Raw genomic sequence first — 24,283 nt, 5'->3', positions numbered from 1 at the left:
CTTAGCAAATAGCTTTAAATTGTATCTTCAGGCACTTTGTTACTAGCAGAAATCTAGTTTCTCATAGCTTACAATCATTTTATTAATTAAATCCAGGAAAAATACTAAAGAAAAGACAGATATAAAATAGTATTTTTGCACCAACTAAGGTGGATTTTCATACAAAATACTGACTTTTAAAACTGGTTATAATTGTACAACTCTAACCCTGAAACTCTTGTTTTTAAATCATTTACTGTATTTCCGTGTATGCCTGCATGTTTCAGTCAATTGCACCACATTTTGCTACAAGATGTAAAGAAATTAGAGAGGTCACATGATTTTTCCAAAGCACTGTACAATCTATTAATCACAGGTAAACTGTTGTTTATTATTTGCCTACATGGAAACTAAATGGTGTCTTACTAGACTTTGAAAGAGGCACCTGGTGAGCTAGTGTGTGCAGACTGCAGAAAACCTGTTTTACAACATAAGGTTTGCATAAAAAGACTTGTTTTATTCTTACACTGTTATTTTTCTCACGTTCTAATATAAACCAATCCTTCACCACTCACTATTAATTTTATTTAAAGCCAAGACACTTTGACAAATTATTACCTTTAAAGTGTTCCTATTACTATATGCAGAAGAGGACAAAACAGACACAATATACTGAAACTTTTAACACTTTTATTTCCAAATATAAATAAGCACCTCAAACAAAAATGAAAAAAAGCCACAGAGGTATCAGTACTGTGCACCTCTGATATTATTATTATTATTATTATTAAGTCAATATTAGTCAGTTACAGCCACATCTATTTGCCTTGACAGTATAGCACAATAAAATAAGAAGTGTACAAGATTTACAAAAATATACATATATTCTTTACTATAACAAGCCCTGATGGAATGCTTTAATAACATTACACATTACAGTATAATATGAAATGAACAGCCTGTTTGAAAAACCTATAAATATTTTTAAAAAGAAACTGGGTTTACTACAGATAAAACCAATGACAGTGCACTTACAGCATATAGCAGATTTAGAAAATATTATTCAAGCTACACAGTATATACAGCATCCTCTACTGTCTCCTTCCACAAATGCTACATATTAAACAGACAACTGAAGCCTTTGTTTGCCACCTCCATAACGTTTTGCTTCATCCCGTCATTCCTCTGCTCAACTGCCCGACGTCTAACAAAGCAGTTCCTGGGATTTGTTGGTTCCTACTGTACACAGTGGGACCAGCACGATGCTTGCTGTGCTTGCCGGCTTTTATTATCCCCCTGATAGAGATCTGTTGTTTGCACACGTCCAGACGAGCGCCGGGCCATCCTTTTTGTTTTATGACCATCTCTGTGGTGTTGCCATGGCACCAAGCCCTCTGGCCCCGAAGTCTAATCCTGTCCAGTCTGTTGAAATTCCAGCCGTTGGCTGGATCATTCCTGTATCACAGTCGAACTCCCAAATGTTGTCATAGTCTACTTCCTGGTCATCTGGTTCTGCGGGTTCGAGGTATGAATTGCGACCTATAAGAATTGAAGACGATTAACATACTTGTAGTTTCACACAGCAAAAAGCAAACCTCACCCTGTTTAAGTAAACTTGGAAACAGTCCCAAAGTAATTATGGTGTTATGTGCATTGTCCCAAAATATGGTCTTACTGTAAAAACCAGTAGAGCTGCATATTCCCTGCTGCACCACCTTCTCTTGTTATTTATGGTCAATAGTAAAAAACGTGCAGCCCGTCAAATAAAATCACCTGGTAAAATCATGTTTACTAGTTTATCTGGATAATCAGATAATCTGGACTGACCAGAGAAATCCTAGTCTTGTTTCATCAACGATAGCAGAGCCTGTGTGAGCAGTTGTGTGCTGTCAGTCACAGTGGGGTTATAAATCCAATCTGTTGAGCAGTGTTCTCTTACACTGAGCTTCACCCTGTTGGGACAACTGCACCAGCATATTTAGAGCGACACTAAGCTCTAATTCACTGGCACATTTGCACATTTCCTACACCTTCAAATCTGCAACCTTTAACCTTCCGTCTACCTGCTGACACACCCGGGAGTTTAATCACACCAAAGTGTGCACAGTGTTGAATTTACAGTGTGGTTGGAGCGTGGCCAATGTTGTGTGTCCTTTTAGGCACACAGGCTCACAGTGCTGACTTTTATAGCTCAAACTTTGAGATTGGAGATTTCAAAGAGTCTCCATTGTTTCTCCACAAAGAAAAAAAGGGGCTCTGTATCTTTGTTCACAGGATGAAATGAAAACATTTCCTATCTGGGCTAGGAGCACAAAAATGACACGCAGGCGTTCTAAACATAAAAGGAATGTTTTATTTGGCTATTGATTGCATGCCTTTAATTCTTACCTGGTGAGTAACCATAATGCATCTGAGCAGGCTTTCTGGCAGAGCTCGACGGGTGAAGTATCTGTCAGCAGATGTGAAAACAGAGACAGTTACTTCCTGTGATCAGTTACAACAAACATCCTCATGGTTTCTTAAAAATGTGTGTTTCTTCTGAACCTGTTTAAATATCACCTGCAGCACACTTGCTGTGCTACCATACAGTTTATCATTTCACTCTGCACTACTGCATTCCAGAAACCGGAGTGTCCTGGGAGATGAGTATCTCTGTGCCTCTCACCTGCTCTTGCATTTGACCTGGCACAGGCAGCAGCTTTAGCCTCGACACAGCCTCTGCTCTCTGCTGCGCTTGGTTCTCAGGTGTGTCCATCTCCAGGTCCAGAGCGTGGCCCTGGGAGTTGGTCAGGACCAGGCTTCTCCTGCCGCGTCCACCCATAGGAGGGTCGTGGAGCTGGAAGGAGGAGGGCAGCATCTGGGGTTCCTGGTGGTGGTACTGCTGTTGATTCAGCTGTTGCCAGAGCCGCGGCTAAGAAACAAAGAAATAAGATGTGCATTTTTAGCACAAAAATTGCAACATTCCTCAGTTACAGTGGACAGTAAATGTATCCAATAAAATAAATGATGACTTCATAAAGAGGAATAGTGCAGTAAAACTGAATATTTTACTGCACTAGTAAATTAGGCCAAACTAAAATAATTAAATGACTGGTTGGCTAAATCACAATTTAAAACGTTTAAACTTCTATAGAAGATTTGACATGCTCTAAAAAAAGAGTTATCATATGACCAAATACTCATGTGTTTATGGGTGTTTGCACTGCTTGATATCAGACAGGCTGTGCAGGTGTAAATTGAACCTGTGGATCCAGTATCATTGGCCCACTTACCACTGGCCTGGCCTCTTCCAAGGAGTAGATTTCGGGGGTGCAGGGCTCATCGTAGAGAGGCGATAAGGGTTGTCGTGGGGCACACATATCCGAGTGGCGCTGGGAGATGTCAAGGGAGTACTTCAGGGATGTCTGAGGAGTGCTCCAGCTGTTAGACTGGAGAGGATTTAAACAGAGGCAGGAGTTAGCTTTACAGTAAGGAGAAATTTCCTTGCATTTGTAACAATAGACACAGGAAGTAGAAAAATCAACTAATCCACAATTAGTTGTAAGTGTTACAGTGTGATTGTGTCTTTGTGACTTATTCCAGATCTGCACCAGTGGAGCAGTAGAGTGCACCAGACTGGCTTAAGCTCTGTTTATAAACTCTAAGAGAGATCTCATTCCTTGCATCTTTGATTAAATTGATCTTTCAACCAGCCTAAGTGGCAGTGTTACTCCATTTGTTAACACCATATGCATGTCTCAGTCTATTGCCTGGTGTCTATTTAGGTTACTGCACACATGACACGTAAAATACGTCAGCGGTCTCAAAGGGAATATTCGGTTATCGAGTTAAGACGCCAGACTGAATTACCTTGACAAGTGGAGCTTTCTCCAACCGCTGCGGGCTGGCCCGGTGCTGGGCAGAGTAGGGTATGCTGTAGAGCTGAGACAGCTTGGAGCTCTCTGCAGGCTGGAGGTAGGAGCTGTGCTGAGGGGATGAGTAGCGCACCGACAAAGGTCGTAGGTCACGCTCGGGCCTCGTGTGGGAAGATATGCTATTGCTTCTGCTGCCTAGCTGGGCAGTCTCAGTCGAAGAAGGACGGCTGGAACTGTACTGTAAGGACAACACACCCAAAGGACAAAAGTCAGCCAAGAACTGGAGCTTTAGATCACATGTGCCAGCACAGACTGTCTCTTTAGCTTCTGTTTGCTCGTGTTTTTAGCAAACAGTGTCATGTAAGTGTGAGAGAAAAATGTCTCTGTTTAATTTGTGCCTTAGATCTGAAGCTGAACACTAGCATCTGGGCGTGCAGCACGCTCTACTTTAGCTAATTGGATAGGCAGGCAGCTTACAGGACCCGCCCCCCCTTTCCTGGAGGAGTTTGGTCAAATGTCCTGATAATGCAGAATGATTAGGAAACTGCTGAAGCAGAAGCTAAAGGTCTCTTATGACTCCAAATCTATAGTTTTCGCAGATAGGCATCATTTGAGTGAAAATGACTTTGTTCTGTCTTTCCTTTTCTTTGCTGAAGGCCTGAGGATCAGCACCGGAGCCTTTGTAACAGGAGCACTTTGGTCTCTACACCTTGCTTAATAATTAACTTTGTGAAAGAAAGCATCTGGTTGCTCAGCTCCAACAAAACAAACACAGGCTTTTTTTTTTTCACAACTCTGACCATATTTATATCTCTGCAAATATTGGTGCGTGCGATTAAGTTTATTAGATCACTTGAACACTCATGATTGAGAAGTAGCACACAGCCGACTTACACAACGAGGCTCGGAGTACCCAGGGGTGAGAGGGTTCTCGTCAAGAATTGGGAACTGAAGGTTTCGGGATCCTCGTCCACTTGGGGGCTGGCTAGACTTAACAGACTCCATTCTTCCTTGGCTGTGTCCACTCCACCTGTCAAACTGAGGGGCCTGGAGATTAAAGGGCACAAAGCACGCATTAAATATGTAAAGCAAGCGACTGTGAATAAATCTTTCAGACTTTGGTCATGTCTAGACCTACAGTAAATTGTTAAATTGGTAACACAGTAGCAAAAATAGAGGAAGTCAAGTATATAATCATGCTGAGTGTTAGTTTACAAAAGAGGCAAGGCCAGACTCATACTTTAATTCACTCCACCCATATTTTCACAAGAGATAGCTCTCTTAATAGCAGCTGTGGTCAGTTTAATTATGTTTGTCCCCTGAAAGCAAGGAAAGCAGGCCTCACCTCTGTCTTCGTCGGGGTGTAGATGATGTCATAGACGGGAGGCGGGGGGCTGAGAACAGGGACATCAGCAGCTTTGAACTGCTGGATCCAGTCGCAGAACTCGGTCCTGTCCAGACAGGACACCACTATGGGGTTGATCATCTTGCCTGGGAAGAGAGGAGGGGAGGACAAAGCCTGTCATTCGGTCCACTTGCTCACTGGAATGTGCTATAGCAAGATTGTCATTCAGCAGGGATAAAACCAGCTCATTCATATGGGGGGGGGGTTACACTCTGTGACGCTAGCAGATTCATGGAAAAGGGCACTTAGCACAAAAACATGCATAAGAATGCAGGCTCATTAAAATCTCTTTAACATGGATATGACTAAAGAGCAGTGCACTGATTCACAGTGTTTACCTTCAATCATGAAGGTGTTGGGCTTGACGTCTTGACAGGGCGTGGTCACTGTAATCATGTTGAGCGGAAGTTTTCCCTGCAATTGTATAGCAACAGGTTAACACAACTTTCTCGTGCACACTCTTAATATGTCGGATGCATTTAGCCTGTGACTCATTTGAACATCAGAAAGGGGTCAACCTCACCTTATAGAAGAGCCCGTCGTTCTCCTCTGATAGGATGATCAGGGTCGATGGGTACATCACCAGCAGCCTGTCATTCTGCTCCTGAGGACAGAGAGATTTATGAAGCGTGTGGTTTTCTTTTGCTGAGAATTTATATTATTTTTCAACCAGAAACAACATTTTTGCATAGTTTCCCAATTTTGTATATCTTGTTTACATATTTTACCATGTGTGCCTTTCACTTGATTTGTATGTATGCCTCCTGTTTGTATATATTTCCCCTGTGTACTGTTTATTCCTGGTGTTTTAATATTTACATTTTATTCCTGCACTTGATTGTTGGGTTTTCTCTGTATTGTTCTCCATTGGGTCTTTTACCTTACTTCTGAAGGTAAGAAGGCAAGCCCTGATAACTCAAGCAGTGATAAGATACGAATAACCTCCGGTGCAAACACAACCATAAGACCTGTGCGAACGTTAACAAAACCAGCGACATTATCTTTTAATACGGCGCTGTGAGAGGTACACTTTAAATCTCAGTAGGATCTCCACTCAGAACCAGTTAGTGGGGGGATTTAAAGGTGCGGCAGAGGGACAGTTTATGTTTCCACTCTCTCTCTCACTCTCTCTCTCTCTCGGAGGGCGTGTCTGGATAGACAGCTGACATTCCAGCTGTGAGGTGAGTCGAGTCACTGCGTGAGCCCAGCAAATGCCTCTCACACACCCAGGCCCTAAATCTCAAGCACTTCAATGGGACTGCCGATTTTTTCCCACAGAAAATAAACTGCAGAGATCCACGCAAGTTGTGTCATGACTACTGGTTTTTTTTTTTATTGGCTGCTAAACGAAGCCCTGTTTGCGGTACTTTTTTTTTGTCTTCTTGTATGTTTTTCAGGAGCAACCAGGTTGCAGGTGTCTCGCACTGCTGGTGCACCATGACAGGAAACAAAAAGGAGCTGAAGGACATTATATACACATATAGACTCCACCCTTTTCATTCACTCCTTACATTTTGTTGAGCTGATGTTTGTGTTTGTGTTGCGCAATGTGAAAACTATGTGAGTCACCTAGATTAAGGGCTGATGTTATCCTGACTATAATCATGGGAAAAATTCTCAGAGTTTGAAAACATGAATGTATCATTTGTTACCGTCTGTACAGTATTAGGCAAGTGACCCATAGCAGTGATTCAGTCTTGATAAGAAGCAGAGGTGACGTACCAGGCAGGGCAGGTGCTGCAGTCGCACCTTAGTGACATAGGTGATGGTGCCCAGGCTGTCTCGCTGTGAGCCTTCCCACTCGTGGATTGGCTCTCTGTTGATGGAATTTCTCAGCTCCTCTCTTCCCTCGAGAGAGTTGTCCTTGTTGAGCTACACGAGTGAGTAAACAAGAGATGAGTTAGGTGAGTCGGATCATCACCTGAGTAAATATAAGAAAAGCTGGGCTTTTCCTGAAACATAATCGTGTTCGTCTGCCTTCCTTCCCCGGCTTGTACGCCAACACCGTTTTAAAGAACTCATGACTCTGTTTCTTTTCTCTTTTTTTTCGTGATACATCCACATTCACGTGTTTTATCAACTAATTCCCCACCTGTGGGTGTAGAGTCAGCACTTTACCCCTGCACAGATGTGAGGGTTAGTTTGATGTAGGCCATGATGCGGTCAAGGCCACTCCCTAGTATCGAAGCCTCAGGGAGAGCCAGCAGTGAGTGACCCACTTGACTCACCTACATCTACACGCACGCACCCATCCTGTTTTATGAGCCAGGACTGAAGCCAAAGTATTTTCTGGCTAATTCAATGTGTGACTTAAGAACACACACACACATACAGAGGCCAAAAAACCACAGGCGAGGCTGATGAACTTACTCTCACTCTAGTGTAGTTTTCTGGTGACGTTGCATTTCCTCCATTAGCTTCAATGTTTTCTCTGAGCAGCCCAAACCACATGTCCATTTCTTCTTGGTTGGCGAAGTAGACGATGATGGGATTCAAGCTGACGCCTGCAGGATGTAAAAGGTCACAGGTCAAAAATGTAAACCGCTTCCTCTTTCTAAGCCCTTTTTTTTTATCTCACAGTGGCAGATTATTCATGTCCACAGTCTGCCTGCTTTGATGTTGTGAGGCGTTATGCAATAAGGGCCATAAATGTGAACACATGTTCAGGACAGTCAACCACATGTAAGACCTATGTTGGAAAAACCCCTCTGACCTGCTGTGTTTGGTATTTAAGGATTGTAGGAGATTTTCCTTCCCACACAGTGCTTATCCAGAAGGAATGAACAGGACCTGGGATGAATAGATCTGGAATCTCCCTCTACCTATCAGTCCCACACATACCACAGATAACCAGCACAGATAGGTAGTCTATTTCATTCCCGTCCACTGGCTTTTTACTGTAATCGTCTGGAACCGTGAACCTGTTGACTGCTCCCTTAATAAGCAGCTCGTCTGGAGTCTTGTGTTGACTTTCTTTTCACTGCAGGTCTTAATTTTAGACCGTGACCACAGCACTCCCTAAAACTTAAAGTTATCTTTTTCACTCCCTCAAATCTTTCCTCTTTTTTTTTTAAGTTCAAGCAACGCAAACATTACGAAAACGTCTCTCCCGGCTTTCAGTCAGTCAGGTCATTGACTGTTGTTGAAAATGTGCCACAATAAACATCTTGTGTTCACAGCTACATGTGTAAAAGCTTCCAGGAATTTTTACACATCCTCTTGTGTTGCTTTTGCACGGTCACCCCTCTAAGTCATCGACAGCGCATTTTCGACTCAGTGAGAGGAAGACGTCGGCCTCCCTCAGAGAACCGATGTACATCAGCTCTCCCTTTTTGACTCAGAACTTCCTCACGCTTCCTCCAAATGTTTCCGGGCAGCTGTGCCCTGGGGAAGGTTAACGAAGTTTAAAACCAACCAATAAAAAACAACAGTGTTGAATAACAGGCTTGATCTGGGAAATTGCAAAACCAAAAGCGTGAAAGAGCAACACCGGAGAATGTCAATATTCTGGCAGCAGATATAAAAGTCCAGTCCACTTTTCTCGTTTTTATTTCCTGTGCTATTACAAAAGCTACGTAGCCACAACAGCTTTTTGTGATTTTAATTTAAGAAACTTTCGGATACTTTTTTTTTTCTTGCCCATTCAAAGTTCAAAAGCTAAGTGGCATTTCAGCAAGCCTTAACCTGAGCAGTTTTTGGAAAGTGGCACCATAGATTATAGGCGGTGACAAGGTTAAGAGCGGTAGCTGGGCTTTTCTGCTCAACAGCTGGGCCGGCTGAAGTGCACCTGTTGTCTAACAAGCAGGGTATTTAAGGCCAGTTTGGCCCTCCCTGACCGAAGGCGGAGGGGGCTCAGCTCTGGTTCATCTCGGTTTTGAGAGGAGGTGAAGAGGTGAGAGGGATTGCGGGACCTTTGAATCCCCAGAATGTGATAACAGTGGAAATGCTGCAGTCTGGAAATAGTGGGGGGTTTTCTTTTCTAAAGAGAGGAGAATTTTTACTTTGATCTATAACTGATGAGGCGGTTCGACACAGCTGACCACACAACAGAAGATTAAAACAATAAATAAAAATTGTGTCAGTCTGTCTCATCATCAAAAAGAGCTATCCACAGCTCTACGTCATACATTTTCAGTCTAAGTGATCAATTACCTAAATTCCACAAAGCCAAAGAAACAAAACAGCATTATTGGATACCACGGCACAATGCCAGCAACCACTTGTGTCCTTTCTACTGAAGTCAAACATACCATTTATTTGAAAGGCGAATTCCTGAGGTTGGCTGTGATTGCAGTTCTGCTGCAGGCTGCAGATAGTGAGCTCTTTCAACGGAAGAGTCCCCTGCACATAAACAGTAAAACAACTTCAGTCATGGCGCTTTTCACTCATTTCACTTTGCAACTTGTTCTCTAATGTGTGCCTTTCTCTTATTTTTATAGCATATATTTCTTTCGTTTTGTGTTTATTCCTGCTGTGTACTATTGATATTGACCCACAATTTCGTTGTGCATGCACAATGACAATAAAGAGCTATTCTATTCTCTTCACTTGCACACAAACATTCATAAACTACAAACCGTTCACTGCATCATCATCAGAGCTGCTATATGATCTGTTTGAGCCATCTGTTCAGCTCTAGTTCTTAACCAAAAATTATTCACCATGACAGTGAGGTCAGTCTTGGAAGCCAATGATGTATTCATGTCTGACTTCCATTTTCCGTCCTCTATAAGCCTGACTAATACTGCACACAGGTGCTTAGCTGTCTCTTTTAGAGAAGGGGTTTAATTGGCGGTAGCTACTGATGATTAATGGCTGCTCACGTTTTATGAGGCAGGTGAAGACACGTAATCATACCTTCTGTTTACCAACAAAGTGCTGGTTGACAGGGGGATCTATGTCAGAGCGTATGATGAAATGACAATCTTTTTTTTTTTACATCTAACCTGAAATCGTGAGGATTTAAAGGAAGGGATTGTTGATAATGTTGCTTGAATTTTGAAAACTCACCTGGTATGTCAGTCCGGTTGTGTTGTTGGAAACAAAATGAAGGTGTGTCTGGAACAGATCCAGGTAGCAGTCGTGTATATCCTGAAGAGACAGTAAGAGAAGATGAGCCAAATGTGCCGTGTAGTAAAATCTATCCCACCTGTGAGGATTACTGTTCTGCATTAAAACTGCAATCTCCGGTGAAGCTGTGTATGCATAAAGGCCCGTGCGGAGGCGCACGTTATTACTGTTTATTTTGTATCACACCATCTTACTCAAGCGTTTTCCTCTGATTCACTGAGTGCCCACCGTCTTGTTACAGTATTATTTTGCTCTTTACTGCACAGTATGTTCTTTTCCCACCGTGACGTCATTCCTTCAATTAATTTTTTTTACGCTTATTGACAGAGCTGTTGTGTGACAACTTTGACAAATTGCAGTTCCCACCAGCAAGTCCTCTATCTGTGCCTGGGATCAGACACACTCTCTCTGTACCCTGAGGTTTTCTCATGAAGCTGTTGCACAACCACAGCCTATGCAAGCATGTCCAAACACAGGCTGCGGTTCTCTTTTTGGAAAACGTATTGGATCTTTCGCAGCCAACCAGTGCGTCAAAGCCGGCAGCGAGTTTCATTGTGTTTGGTGGCTGCAGCCACATCCTGTTAATCTCCACCTGTTTTGTTTTTTTGTTTTTTCGGCTTCTGACACTCACTGGGTTCGCACAGGGATGACTGGCATGATGTGTCACCATAGGCTTGGCCATTGTTGGACATGACTTTAACCGCAACGAGGTAGTTGCAGTATAATCTTTGTTTTCTTTTACAGCTGTGTTCCTGACATTGCGACACATGGTCATTTTAAAAAAAAAAGGTGCTTTGCTGCGCTCACCTGACAGTGGAGGAAGCGGAAACGAACTTTGGAGCTGTGAATCATCCGTCCATAATTCTTCACATTGATGCTGCTCTTCTTCCAGCCGCTGATCGGGTCGTAAGCAAACGGAGGATCCCATTTGATGTTTTCTATCGTCTGCAGATCTTTAGGGGACATTTCCTGCAACCAACAAGTCACAATATTAGTTCGGGCATGTCAGCAGTAAAGCAGTCAGACCTGAATTTAAAGTCAGAAAGATTGGCACAGGGCTTGAAAACCACAGCCGAGCAGTTCTGTTTGGCATGTAGATGAATGACGTTATGTTTTCAGAGCTGATGGAGGTACGTACCTTCCTCGGGGTGACAGTGCAGAGGATATTTATGATGCTGTTGGACTTCTCCTGTCCCTCCTGGGGATTATACTTGCGAAACAAGCGACTGCTGTCATGAGAAAGGAAAACTATGTGTTAATACTCACTCTCCAGTGTTTACCGCCTAATCCATGTTTAGCTGTTTGGTTTATTTCCCAATCAACTTCACGCCTATAAGGATTCCAATATAGTCTCCTATGTACAGTTAGTGAAATAACCTAAATCTAATGTTTGTTATAGCAAAGCTTTTCCTTCCAAAGTCACACTTTAGTTTAAATCACATTGTCTGTCTCCTAAATCAATCAGCATCCACATGCTTGGCTCCCACTCTGTCAGTGCCAGCCCTTTAAATGATAAGAACAACTGAGTCTTGTGTTTGTGATAGCGAGGATATCCACAGGGAAAAATCAGCATTCAATGTCTCTCTTTGTTTTGCATGACCCTCATCTATTACCATTTGTGTCACATCTTCACGAGGAAGCTCCCACACTGCAAAGATAAGGCTTTAGAGACTGCTTTTACAGCTTCCGCTTGTAGTTTATCTGCTTATCTGTACATATGTGTGCCAGTGTCCTCAGTTTAACAATGCAGGCTTTTGTTTTTATGCTGGGAATCAAGGGTTGTCCGTCCAGGACGTCCATGTGCAGAATTAATTATTTATTAGTGCCTATTGAACAATAAAAAAATAAAACTTTCTAAAATGCATTTATGCGCAGTGAATAAATATAATGGTCCTACATTGTGATGTAATCTGCATCTGCAAGGTGGCAGAGGAATGTGTTGTAGATAATAGACAGGTAGTGGATTTGCACACCCAACATTCTCCAAGTCACTGCTGTGGCATTCAGCACCATTCACTCCCCTTTTCTTCAGGGAATACCTGAGCCTGGCCTGATTCTCCAACACAAAGAGGTTGTACGGTAACAGAAAAATGGAACACTGACTGTATTGTTCATCCTGATCCAGTGATCCTGCCTGGAAGGTGTATCACTGTCCAAGTTTGAGCCGCTGAGCTTTTAAAACCAACGGTCTTTTTAGGGTCGCAATGCTCATCTTTTTATTTTAAAAAAACTTTAAAGCTACATGAGATGTTTAACCAAACTACATCCTGAATCGTTAGTCAGAAGATGAAGAATAGAAGCAGTGGTGAATTAGAACCAGATGTGATGGTCTAGCAAGGCTGAATCAAGGGTAACATGCCCAGGCATATAATCCTGGGGGATTAAAAGAAAACCAGGTAGAAAACCAAGTGTAAGCCAGCCATCTCCATAGTCACGTAGTCATGTACTAACTTAGCAGACTAAACCTTATCATTTAAGAATAACAGCTCAAAATTAATCACGTTAATACTCAAGTCTGGATTGGTTTTTGTGTGTGTGTTCATCTTTTGGAGGGAAAACAGAGTAATCGACAGCTGGCAGATCATCTTCACAGAGATGCAAAGAGGAGGCAAATGGTAACTGGATCATTGACACCGTTGGCCAGACGGACAGGCTGCTCAGGCACGACTCCGGGACTATTCTGTATTATGATCCTGAACCTGGCCCCACAAAATGCACAACCTCTGTGTAACCCCACTTCTCAAACCCTCAAGAAATACCAAGAATACCTTCCGGGTGAAAGCCAGTGTCTAAAATAACAATCTGCTGTCAAGGGCATGACTCTGTTTACACACCGACACAAGTACAGTATGAACACCCGGAGAGATTGAATAGTTCTTACCTGTTTCTGCGTATGAAACTCTTGCTGGAGAATCTGAAGTTGTGCTGGGGGACACATGACATACTGCTCCCCATGCTGCTTTCCTGTGTCGGGCTCTGCGCCTCTGTGTAGATACGCTGTAAACTCCCTGTGTGATGGATGAGTCTAATCCAGACGTGTGGTGCGCTCACTGCTGAAGTCAGACTTGTACTGAGGCAGAAGTAGGGAGGGTGAAGAGTCACTACTGTGTGTGAGTAAAAGGGGGTGGAGTTTGGGGCTGTGTCACAACAGGTTGTGTGTGTGTGTGTGTGTGTGTGTGTGTGTGTGTGTGCGTGCGTGCGTGCGTGCGTGCGTGCGCGCTCGGTGAATAAGGACACACACTCCCCTGACCTGCCCTGTCTGCTAAATCAATCCCGACAACAAAGCCAACAGGAGGGGGTTCAAGGAGAAGTGTGCCATTTCACACCTTCCTGGAGCCAAATGGAGCTCATTGTTGGCTCACCGCTGCAATAACTGGCCACTAAACACGCTGGATGGTGTGTGTCAATCACACGGGAAGATGGGAACTTCTGCTGGCATGTCCAGACATGAAAATGCCTCCACACTTAAGTATTCTATTTATTACTGCAAGGTAAGTATCTGTGAGCTTTTGGTTAGTAGACTGGATAAAAAAAACACAGCACAGGGCTTAAAAAGGGTCAAAACATCTGTTAACCCCAAAGAGGGGAAATGTCTGGCGTCACATTGTTTTCAGAGCAAGGATATATGAAATGTGATATTTTCTTATCCATGTTTGCAACAGAGGGAACAGGATGCTTGTGAATTCAACCACTGAAATTTTCATAAGCCAAGAGGTGTATGCAAACACATCTTGTTTGCATTTTAGGAGGATGTTCCCAAATTAAATATCCACTACCTAAAAGTGAGAGTCACTCTAAGAAGTTAGGTCTTAACACCCATATCTGGTTAAAGGTGTCAATTCCCAGGTTTCCAACTTCCTTCATAGAACACGCGGTCTTATCGGTCAGACAACAAAGCCCAAAACTCATGATCACGCTCTGTTTGCTCATTGATTAGATCATTGTCTGTGCTGAGCTGCTGCACTAGTGTCATAAATTTTAAGCGCACGCTGCGGTCTGTCAGTTGTAGTGATGGGTCGTTCGCGAACGAAATGGCTCTTAGAGCCGACTCTTTGACGTGAACGACGCGAGCCGACTCCTTATCGCGAGCCGTCACGTGGGTTTTTTTTTTTTTTCTTTCTCTCAGCCTCTCTCTCGCACTTTTTTTCCGCTTCACTCTGCACGCGAGCCTTGTGCTTTATGCTGGGCAGAGGGGGGAGGGGCGGTAGTTACACTCAGTAGCACAGGAACAGAGCGGGAGAGAGAGAAAGAGAGGCAGGGACAACAACATTAGAAAGGTATAGTAATCATCCACAACTATTTTCGGTTGCAGATGATAAAGGATTGAGAAAGTTTATTCATGCAGGTCCATATGACAGAGAATATGCATGTTCTTTTAGTTTTCATATTATAATTTATATTTAATTGTGTTGTGGTTTGCAGTGTTTTGTGTTCTTTTCACTTTAAATTTGTGAAAGGAAAAAGCTGAAAATTTAAATAGTTAAAAGTTGAAATGTGAATAGTTGATTTTTGTATTATATGATTTATTTATTACATTTTATGTGGAGTGAATAAATAAAAGTATATTTACGGTGGCCCCTAGAGACAAAGCACATACAAACTTCAAATCACGTACGAACTCTGAAGCATGTACAAACTCCAAAACACGTAAAAACTCCAAAACACGTAAAAACACGTACAAACTCCGAAGCACGTAAAAACTCAGAAGCATATAAAAACTCAGAAGCACATAAAAACTCAAAACACGTACAAAAGACAACAGAAGTGCTCCAGGATGCTGGGCGCAGTGTTGAGCCTTTGTTATCTTGTGGCTACACAAGCCAGCAAGTACCAACGACCGGATTTGGTGTGTGGTAATAACAGGTAAATGAACTTTTTTTTAAATTATTTGAATATATATATGAGTGCCTGTGTATAAATACACAAACAATACACACATGCTTTCAATTGTGTAATTTAAGTGATCTAGTAGCTCTGCTTTGGAAGTTCAGTTAATGCTAGAAATGTGTTTTGGAGTTTGTACGTGTTTTGTCTCTAGGGGCCACCGCATATATTTATATATAAACATGTATAAATAAAACCACTTGTTTTTACGTTAGTAATTCCTTTTGTGCATAATTTTATATTATTGTTAATAATAAATTAATTAAAGCAACAAAACAACCTGAAGAGCCGGTTCGGAGCCGAAAGAGCCGGCTCTTTTTAGTGAGCCGAACCGAAAGAGCCGGATCTCTAAAAAGAGCCGGAAATCCCATCACTAGTCAGTTGATCCCAGCCTGTTCAACCAGTTGTTTAAACAGATACACCTGAGGCGCTAACAGTCATCAGCCTCCAAACTATGCCATCTTTCTGACTGCGTTATAATGTTCTCTGAAACCCCGTTTGGGGGGCTCGAGTAATTTAATCAGCAGTGGAAGTGAATATAAAGCGTCTCGGTAAGCGGCAGACGATAGAATTGAGACCAGATAAGAGGTGGGATCGAGATAAGCAAACACCCAAGCAAAAAGAGGGGGAGAAAGACTGAATGTGGCTGTTGCCAGGCAAATTTTGCTTAAGAGTATCATGAAATAATAATAATAACTTCAACTATAATGATATGTAAGGTTTATAATAAAGATTTGATTCCTTATAGCATATATCTAACCTTTAAAATTTAAAATAATGCTAGTGAGCAAATGATTATGTACCGGTAGCAGTATGTATATATTAGCAGTGGGGGGGTTTGTGACACACAGCCCATGGACCCATGTATTTGGTTTTGTTTTTACTCCGAATCCCCTTCCTGACAAATCTCAGGGATTTTTGTCTCCCCTGGTTTCAGCACCGGAGACCTTTCACGTGTTGCTACATTTTTACTTTCAGTTCAATCAAAACAAAAGATCACCAAAGACAGGGTCTGAAGATGTCACAGATATTTTACTGAGTAATCAAACAGACTGGTTTTAAACATTTATTTTTACTTTTCAGGTCTGGCTGTGCATCATCATGGAAAAGCGGGAAGATGAACCAGATAATTCACACATGCAGCCAGAAGTGACTCACACTCATAGTCATAATATTACAGGAAAAATGAAACAGGGAATTTTTCCTGTGAGATAAATCCACTTTAAGTTGCTTTGGTCAGTCAGGTGCCTCATCAGGCACGCCCTTTATCAATAATACGTTTTCCAGATATTTCACCATCTAGCACAGAAACAGGTTGTATGAGACAGAACCCAAGTTTGACCTGATAATTCAGGTCAAACTTACATTTCATGGCATAAATACTATTTGTAGTATTTCTAAATCTCACCATGACTTTCCTGGAAAAATGGAGGTAAAAAGATATTCAAGCTTCCTAATCTTGGCCTCTCGAAGTACTGGCAAAATTGATGCTTAACTGTGGAAGCCTGAATATAGTTACTAAATATACAAGTTTTTGAAAAGGTTGGAAGCACAAAAGTCAAATATGTGAATATCCATATTTACAGTTTAACTCGAGTAGTTAGGCCACCTTTTAAAGATGCCTAATGCTCTGCCTTGGATCAAAGCTGTGGCCATACTTTTCCCCCCATTAGCAATAAAGCGAACAAGCCACACATTAGCTGGAGTGAAAATTCCTGTTTCTGGTGTGTTTTGCAATCCTATGTGGTCACTAAAAGTACCTACACCTTTTCAACAGGGGCGGGCCACATCTCATTTGCAACAGACACCAGCGATCCATGAACGGCTCATTATGCATCGTTTGGTCAGGCGTTATACAGCGCTACTTTCCTTTGTGTGACATCATGAATACCTTTAGGCAACTGCTGTCCCAAAATGTGAGCTGTTATATTAATTGTAATGCTTATTGTCTCAGTAAAGGTGGCGTTTTAAACTCGTGTGTTATCCTTGAACAACCTATGTGACCAGGAAGCTTTTAGTAACACAGGACTTTCCTGGACCTACAGCACAGAGACTACAGCAGACGTAGTGTTTTGTGGGAGAAACGTTTCATCACGTCACGTCTCCTACAGGTAGTTTAACATTACTCAACAGGAAGAGGAAATACTTGGAACTATGTCAAAAACAAGTCCTTATCTGGAAGTCAGTTTCTTTGTTCTGACTCATGTAGGAAGGATCACATTTTCCAAACAAATCCGCTATACACAATAATTTCCAAACAGTTTCTATTGAAATTAACGACTTTGTTTCCATTTTCCAAATATAGTGCAGTCAAAAGCTATTTGACAGCACTCTTTCCTGATTTCTTTTTTTATGCTTATTTGTCACACTTACATGTATCATCACACAAAACAAAGCAAAAAAACCCCGAGTAAACACAAAATGCTCTCTTAATGAATGAAATTACAATTTCATTCATTAAGAGGGAAACGTTATCCAAACCTACCCAGCCATGTGTGAAAAGCTAAATCGTGATTTTAAAAAGTTAAATCACGAAGCTGAGTTTAATTTCACTAAACACACTCAGGCCTGATTACTGCCAGAGTTACCGAATCGAGAAATCACTTAAATAGAAGCTGTCTGACAAAGTAAAGTATCCTAAAAGACCTCAAAAAGCAACATATAACAGCATGAGCTAAAGAAACAGCTGAGAGACAAAGTCACTGATATCTATCAGTCCAGAAAGGGTTACAAAGCCATTTCTAAGGCTTTGAGACTCCAGCGAACCACAGTGGGACTCATTAGCCACAAATGGAGAAAACATGGCACAGTGGTGAGAAAGAGACCAGGCAAAAATGGCATCCATGGAGAAAATCACTGCTGCCTAAGAAGAACACAAAGGCTCGTCTTAGATTTACATAACAATATCGTGATGAAAATATCCAAGACTTCACACTTTTTGGAAGGTTTAAATTCTGTTACATGTGACATAAAACTAACACAGCTTCTCATAAAAAGACCATCACACCGATGGTCAAACATGGTGGTGGCAGTGTGGTCGTCTGGGGCTGCTTTGCTGCTTTAGGACGACCTGCTGTAATTGATGGAGCCATGAATTCTGCTCTCTACCAGAAAATCCTGAAGGAGGATGTCCAACCATCAGTTCATGTCCTGAACCTCATTTGAGTTATGCAGAAGTGCAATGATCCAAAACAACAGCAAGCCTACCTACACAAAAAATAAAGAAAATAAATAAGGTGGTTTTGGAGTAGCCTATTCAATGGCCGGACTTATATTAGACTGAGATTTTTTTGGCAGGATCTTAAACAGGCCATTCATGCTCCAACACCCTCCATTGTGGCTGAATTAAAACAATTCTGCAAAGAAGAGTGAGCCAAAATTCCTCCACAGTGATGTGAAAGATTCACTGGCAGTCGTGACAAACGCTTGATTGTAGTTCTTGCTGCCAAGTTTGGCACAACCTGTTATTAGGTTTTAGGGGGAAATAACTTTTTTACATATGAATTTCAAATGAATGAAGTCATCATTTTAAATATTCATTTTGCATTTACTTGGGTTTTTGATTTTTAATATTAAATTTTGTTCAATAACCTGAAACATATACATGTGACAAATATGCCAAAATAAAACTCAGGAAGGGAGCAAATACTTTTTCACGACACTGTATATCACGCTACCTCCATCGGTGGTAGGTTGAACTGTGTTTCTCCCACAGAAGTCACTTGTTGGTGTTTACCCAGGCTCAGCGGGTGAGAGCAGCAGTGCTAAAGTCACACCTCAGGCCACTAAAACGGAGCCTGGATGTGAGGCCCCCAACATCAGGTGTCCAACAGAGAATGAGACGTGCCAAAGTTCTCACACAAGGCGACCGTCAAGGAATCTTAATTAGACCGTGGCCTCCTTTGAAGGGAAGATCTGTCATAGTCAGATTAATAGTGTCTTACTTCAGTAGGTTCCTGTCTTTAAGTCACACACTCCACATTCATTTGTGACTGGGTTATAAAAGTGTGGTGATAAAACAGAAGAGTGCTTTCACTCTGCACTTTAAAATGTGCACACAGACCTAATTACATCCAGTATGGGAACCAGACAACACCTTTTGATGTGATCTTTTATGATTTACGTACTTTCACTTCTCTGGAAAACAATTGAGTCAAAGGGACGTATTGTGCCAGCGTGTTAGACAGGTTGTATCATTTCCTTGGAACTGTTGGTTCTGATAACTGCGAAAAATGAAGTGGGGAAAGAAATCTGAGTGAAACTGCTATAGTATCATTATCCCATCATCTGTGTCATATCTACCAAAGCACTTAACTCACAAATTTTAGTATTTTTATGTTATTTTATTTTTTTATTTGAATGCACAATAGGCTTTTCAGAAACTGCTGATCCTAGTGGTGGTTGTGTGGGATTTTCCCACACAACCACCACTAGGATTTACAGAGAATGATACTAAAAGAAATTAACGAAAATATCCTAGAAAAACAGACTCTTTCCTTGTGAGCATTGAGAGGGGAATCCCCAGATTTTTACCAGCTGATTAGAATGTAACAGTAAATAAATAACCACACCTTCCAACCAAGGTTTGCAGAAGAGCACCTCTGAATGCACAAGAAACATACAGCCGCAGGAAGACCACTCCGGCTGCTGCTGTCAGATAACAACAGGAAACTGAGGCTATTGGCACAGTTCTCCACAAATGGGCAGTAAAATGATTATGGAGGATTATCTCTTATGATTTTGGGTTGTTTTTATTATTTTTTATATTGTTTACGTGGATGATTTCTTGAAAGCTTGTCTGTAAATCAGGTTTTCCTGTAGGCACATGGAAACACATGACAACAAAAAACATGACAACAAAAAATGACAATGAAAGTTAAATAAAAGAATCCATCCTGCCTCGTATCAACAGGACCATGTAACAAATCTCCAATCATCTCAAACTGGTTCGTTGAACAGGATGATTCGTTCACTGTGCTCAGATGACCTCCACAGTTACCAGATCTTAATCCAGTAGAGCACCTTTGGGTGGAACAAGAGATTGTCATCACACATGTGCAAACGATAAATCTGCAGCACCCGTGTGAAGCTCAATATGGACCAAAATGTGAGTGAGGAATGTTTCCAGCACCTTGTTGAATCCACCCAATAATTGGGATAATTAAGGCGTTTCTGAGGAAAACAGGGGTCCTAGTACTGGTGCGTGTACCTTAAGAAGTGGCCAGTGAGTGTATAATCAAATGAGAATCTAAAAGCAAATCTAAAGCATTTGCATTTACGATATGAACTGCAGCTTTATCTTGCTCTCCTGTTTCTCTTTCAAATCGTTTAAATCTACGTCTTCATTACTTTTGCTTTTGGGGCTTCGCACACAATAATTTTCCTGTTTTGCTATCTGACATCTTTGTCCTTGACTTTGATTTATCGTAAAAATACTGTAAATATTATTAGTTGGTACTCTGATTTGTGCCATGTGTTCCTGTTGTTTGAATTGTGATATATGGCAGCTTCACATGACAGCACTTGACTTTAAAAGCTTAATAAAAAATCAGCTAGCAACTAGCTCCAAAGCAAAAGTAGCAGTTTGTTATGGTCAATTTCTCAGATTTTACTCACTTGCTTAATTTAAGAACTTTTTGTGTTTTTTAAGTTAAAACACACACAAAAGAATTTTTCCCATGAACAATCAGCAAGTGTTTAAAAAAACTGATTACATTGAAGCATCATGTTTTGGATTTCATATGATTTTAAATATATATATATATAAAAGTGACTTCCAGATAACAGAAAGCCTTATAGAGATGTTCTATGGTTTAGTTCTCCAGCTTAAATGATTATTTAGGTAGCAGTTAAATGCTAGCTAACTCAAACGGCCTTACTCTCAGTGCTGAAAGAAAAGAAGAGTTTTTACAGTGAACTTTATGTCTCCAACTGAGCACACAATTTGTTCTTGGATTTAAGGATTTAAGACCTTCCACATCATTTCTTTGGATTGCCATGGGCTATAAGTCAGTCTTTGATGCGGCTGAAAGAGTCAAAAAGTGTATCAGCCCCCTCACAGTAGGTGCAGTAATCCAAGTTGACACTGCAGCCCTTTCAGAGAAGGTGACAGCATCTCTGTGGCTTGTTAAAGGCTGTGCGGAGGCTGACACCAGGGGAAAAGGAGATGCTGCAGTGGTAGGAATGCTGGGAGGACAGACGGCCCCCCAGATCAGCTGTAGCAGCTCTTCCAGAGTGAGCACATTCGACCAGACAGACTGTAAAGTCGTTAGCGTCCTGATAGCAGCAGAGCTGACAGAACTTTCCATCTACCGTTGACTTCTGAACTACAAGTTAAGCTCAACATTACTGAATAATGTTAACAGTATAGCTGAGGTTTGCAACCCCCAACAATACCCACCAGTATTTGTAGTGTTGCGTATACATGATGGTGCCACGCAGTGAGCATGTGTGTTACAATCTGGGCCCACATTTTTTAGCTTGTGCTTGTTTATTTCTTGGTAAATTGTCTTTATTAGAAAGGTGGCAACCATCAGCAGATCATGTTGAAATTAAAGACAAACATGAAGCAGGTTGTAGACTTAAAACGAGCAACGCCCATCTCTGATGGTTTTTAGGTTTCTTTGTGGAAATTTATATATTAGAGATCAGTCATTGCACTGAATAAAAAACGCATTGTGTGTTCAGATATGACTGAGTTTAGACTGACAACAAACTTTCCAGGTCATGCTTCTCATGTCTCCTTCCATACTCATCTTCATATGTACTTCCTCAGAAGTGCACCCTGGTTTGGAAAGCAGTACCCCACAATTCAGATTTTCTTGGCTACCTGGCTAATGCGTACTGTCCAAAGAATAAGAATGGTTTTATTTTAAAAAACAAAAGACCAACCCATAATATATAATCAGTATGATTTGATACTGTTCTTTGCAAAGACAGGAACAAAAAAAAACCCAACATATTTTTAAATCCACCTTTCTAAAGTTCAGGTGTTTGATTGAGGTGAAATGTCCCTTTAATATCAGTACCAGTATGTACAATTTCAAATGTATCTATTTAACAGTCATCAGTAACAAAAAGCAGCCTGCAGCATCACCCACAATAAACCTGCAGTCATTTTCAAATTTATTAACGTGCTTAAATTAGTCTAAGACCTTTTTGTCATTTCTGATAGGTAGACTTTGTTATTTTCAGAAAAAGGTTATTATAGTGAACATACATGAGGTTATGTTATATATCATCAAGCAAGCACAGAGATCTCCATCTCATCCTACTGTGGTTATAAGACAGCCGTAGGCGTTTTACATCTTATTCTGAATGTGTTTTGGAAGAGTACGAGTTTATGGGGCCGTGTGTGTGCAGACGCAGTCACAGGTGTTAATGCCATGTGACTGAGGTCAAGACGGGTAAAGTGAGAGTGTTCAGCTGTCCACGTAGATCACTGTGAAAGAGCAGTATGTTGGGAATGGACCAGAGAACTGTGTAGAGTGATCCTAGCAACAAACTGTTAGAAACACAACTGTTACTCTGTGTGTGTGTCAGTCAGTTTTTATTAGGAAACAACATACACCTACTATTCCGAGTGTCACAGTGCTCCCAGCGCCATAAACGTCATGCCTTTTTTTGTTGTTGTTTGTCTTTGATAAATGGAGAGCTGCATTGTTTACATGTGATGGTATCGAGTACACCGTTGCTAAAGAATAAATATGTGCATGCAATTAGGTTTCATAATTTCCTGGACAAAGACAATTTTTGCATTTCTGCTTCTGCACACCACCACAGTGGACTTTTAAAATGAAGTGCAGTACACGAGCTGTATAAACAAATTCAAATTCAAATTTTATTTGTCACGTACACAGTCATACACAGTACGATATGTAGTGAAATGCTTGGACAACTGCTCGTGACCTAAAGAAAACAAAAAAAGGAAAAGGCTATGAATAAGATAGGAAATAAATATGAAAAATTAAAAAGGGTAAATTTAACTAGGAAGGAATAGAATATAAATTAAGGTTAAAAATGAAATAACTGTACAACACAAATTAGAATGAAGGGTAAATTTAACTGGGAAGAATAAGATAAAGATAAATATATAAATTAAAGTTGAAAATAAAATAACTGTACAACAAAATACACAATACACAATATAGAACTATATAAGAATGTATGAAGAAATCTAAATATAAATAAATATATACACAATAACAGCAGCTGTACAAGTATTAACCGGAAATGAAGAATATAGTGACCAGTGTTGTGCAAAACCAAAGTCCAGAAAGTCCAGTGTGTGTAAGAACCATATGTGTGGGTCAGTACTGTGTGGTGGTGTGATTGAGAGACCGTATCGCCTGCGGGAAGAAGCTCCTCCTCAGTCTCTCTGTGTTGGTCTTCAGGGAGCGGAATCGCTTTCCTGACCTCAACAGAGAGAACAGTCTGTTGTTGGGATGGCTGAGGTCCTTCACGATCTTCCTGGCCTTGGTCCAGCACCGCCTGCTGTAGATTGAGTGCAGGTCAGGGAGCTCGGAGCGGATGGTGTGCTCAGCTGACCGCACAACCCTCTGTAGAGCTCGTCTGTCCTGCATGGTGCTGTTCCCGAACCAGACAACAAGTTTTAATATGAATCATATTTGCTGCCTTATTTTATTTTTGATGATGTAGAACTCTCAAAAACTCCTGTATCAAATATGATTACCTGTTTAGGAATTACAGACATTTTTTGACAAACTAACATAATTTTAACATAATTAAATATTTATTATTTAATTATAAGGATAGTTTTTAAATACTCCTGTTTAATAATGCTTTGCGGTCACTGAAAGCCTGAAGTCTAGGACCCATGGACATCACCACATGCAGATGGTCTGTCAGGCCTTTAAGCTTTAAACCCCTTGAATTAAAGCTGAGAGTCTGCACGTCAGTCACATGTTTAATTAAAAATGCACGGTGGTGAACTATCCAATAATTTATGGACACAACTGTAGGGACCATTTATACATGGACGGGTAAACCTTTGCTCTTCAGTTACAACTTTTCATTTTGTATGTCACTTGCAACCAGTTGTTTCTGTGTGTGTTTGAAATCACCAGAACAA

General features: G+C 41.2%; 1 protein-coding gene across 1 annotated transcript; it reads right to left on the bottom strand.

Moving 5' to 3' along the window:
- Positions 1–649: 649 nt before the first annotated feature.
- Positions 650–13,363, bottom strand: plekhn1 (pleckstrin homology domain containing, family N member 1). The gene is made up of 16 exons (XM_085260463.1): positions 13,190–13,363; positions 11,447–11,537; positions 11,116–11,277; positions 10,249–10,329; positions 9,489–9,579; positions 7,609–7,742; positions 6,961–7,110; positions 5,762–5,842; positions 5,577–5,652; positions 5,179–5,324; positions 4,728–4,880; positions 3,829–4,071; positions 3,252–3,407; positions 2,645–2,890; positions 2,368–2,428; positions 650–1,518 (listed from the first exon to the last, which is right to left on the bottom strand). The coding sequence occupies exons 1-16, from the start codon at positions 13,261–13,263 to the stop codon at positions 1,334–1,336; spliced, it is 2,130 nt and encodes a 709-aa protein (XP_085116589.1). The 5' UTR covers positions 13,264–13,363; the 3' UTR covers positions 650–1,333.
- Between the last annotated feature and the right edge of the window lie 10,920 nt (positions 13,364–24,283).

This window comes from Mchenga conophoros, linkage group LG20 (genome assembly GCF_057382185.1).
Source record: "Mchenga conophoros isolate Kocher_MC1m ecotype Shallow Benthic linkage group LG20, M_conophoros_male_GT1.1, whole genome shotgun sequence".
Classification (NCBI taxonomy): Eukaryota; Metazoa; Chordata; class Actinopteri; order Cichliformes; family Cichlidae; genus Mchenga; species Mchenga conophoros.
The sequence above is the reverse complement of the archived record's forward strand: the minus strand, read 5'-3'. Positions and strand labels throughout refer to the sequence as shown.

Bases quoted from the DNA above. Each gene is read 5' to 3' on its own strand.
- plekhn1 (XM_085260463.1), bottom strand. From the start codon at position 13,263: ATGGGGAGCAGTATGTCATGTGTCCCCCAGCACAACTTCAGATTCTCC. The intron at 3,408-3,828 runs GTAATTCAGTCT...AATCCTCTCCAG, and splicing joins AGAAAGCTCCACTTGTCAAG to TCTAACAGCTGGAGCACTCC. The intron at 1,519-2,367 runs GTAAGAATTAAA...CAATTCTTATAG, and splicing joins GCATTATGGTTACTCACCAG to GTCGCAATTCATACCTCGAA.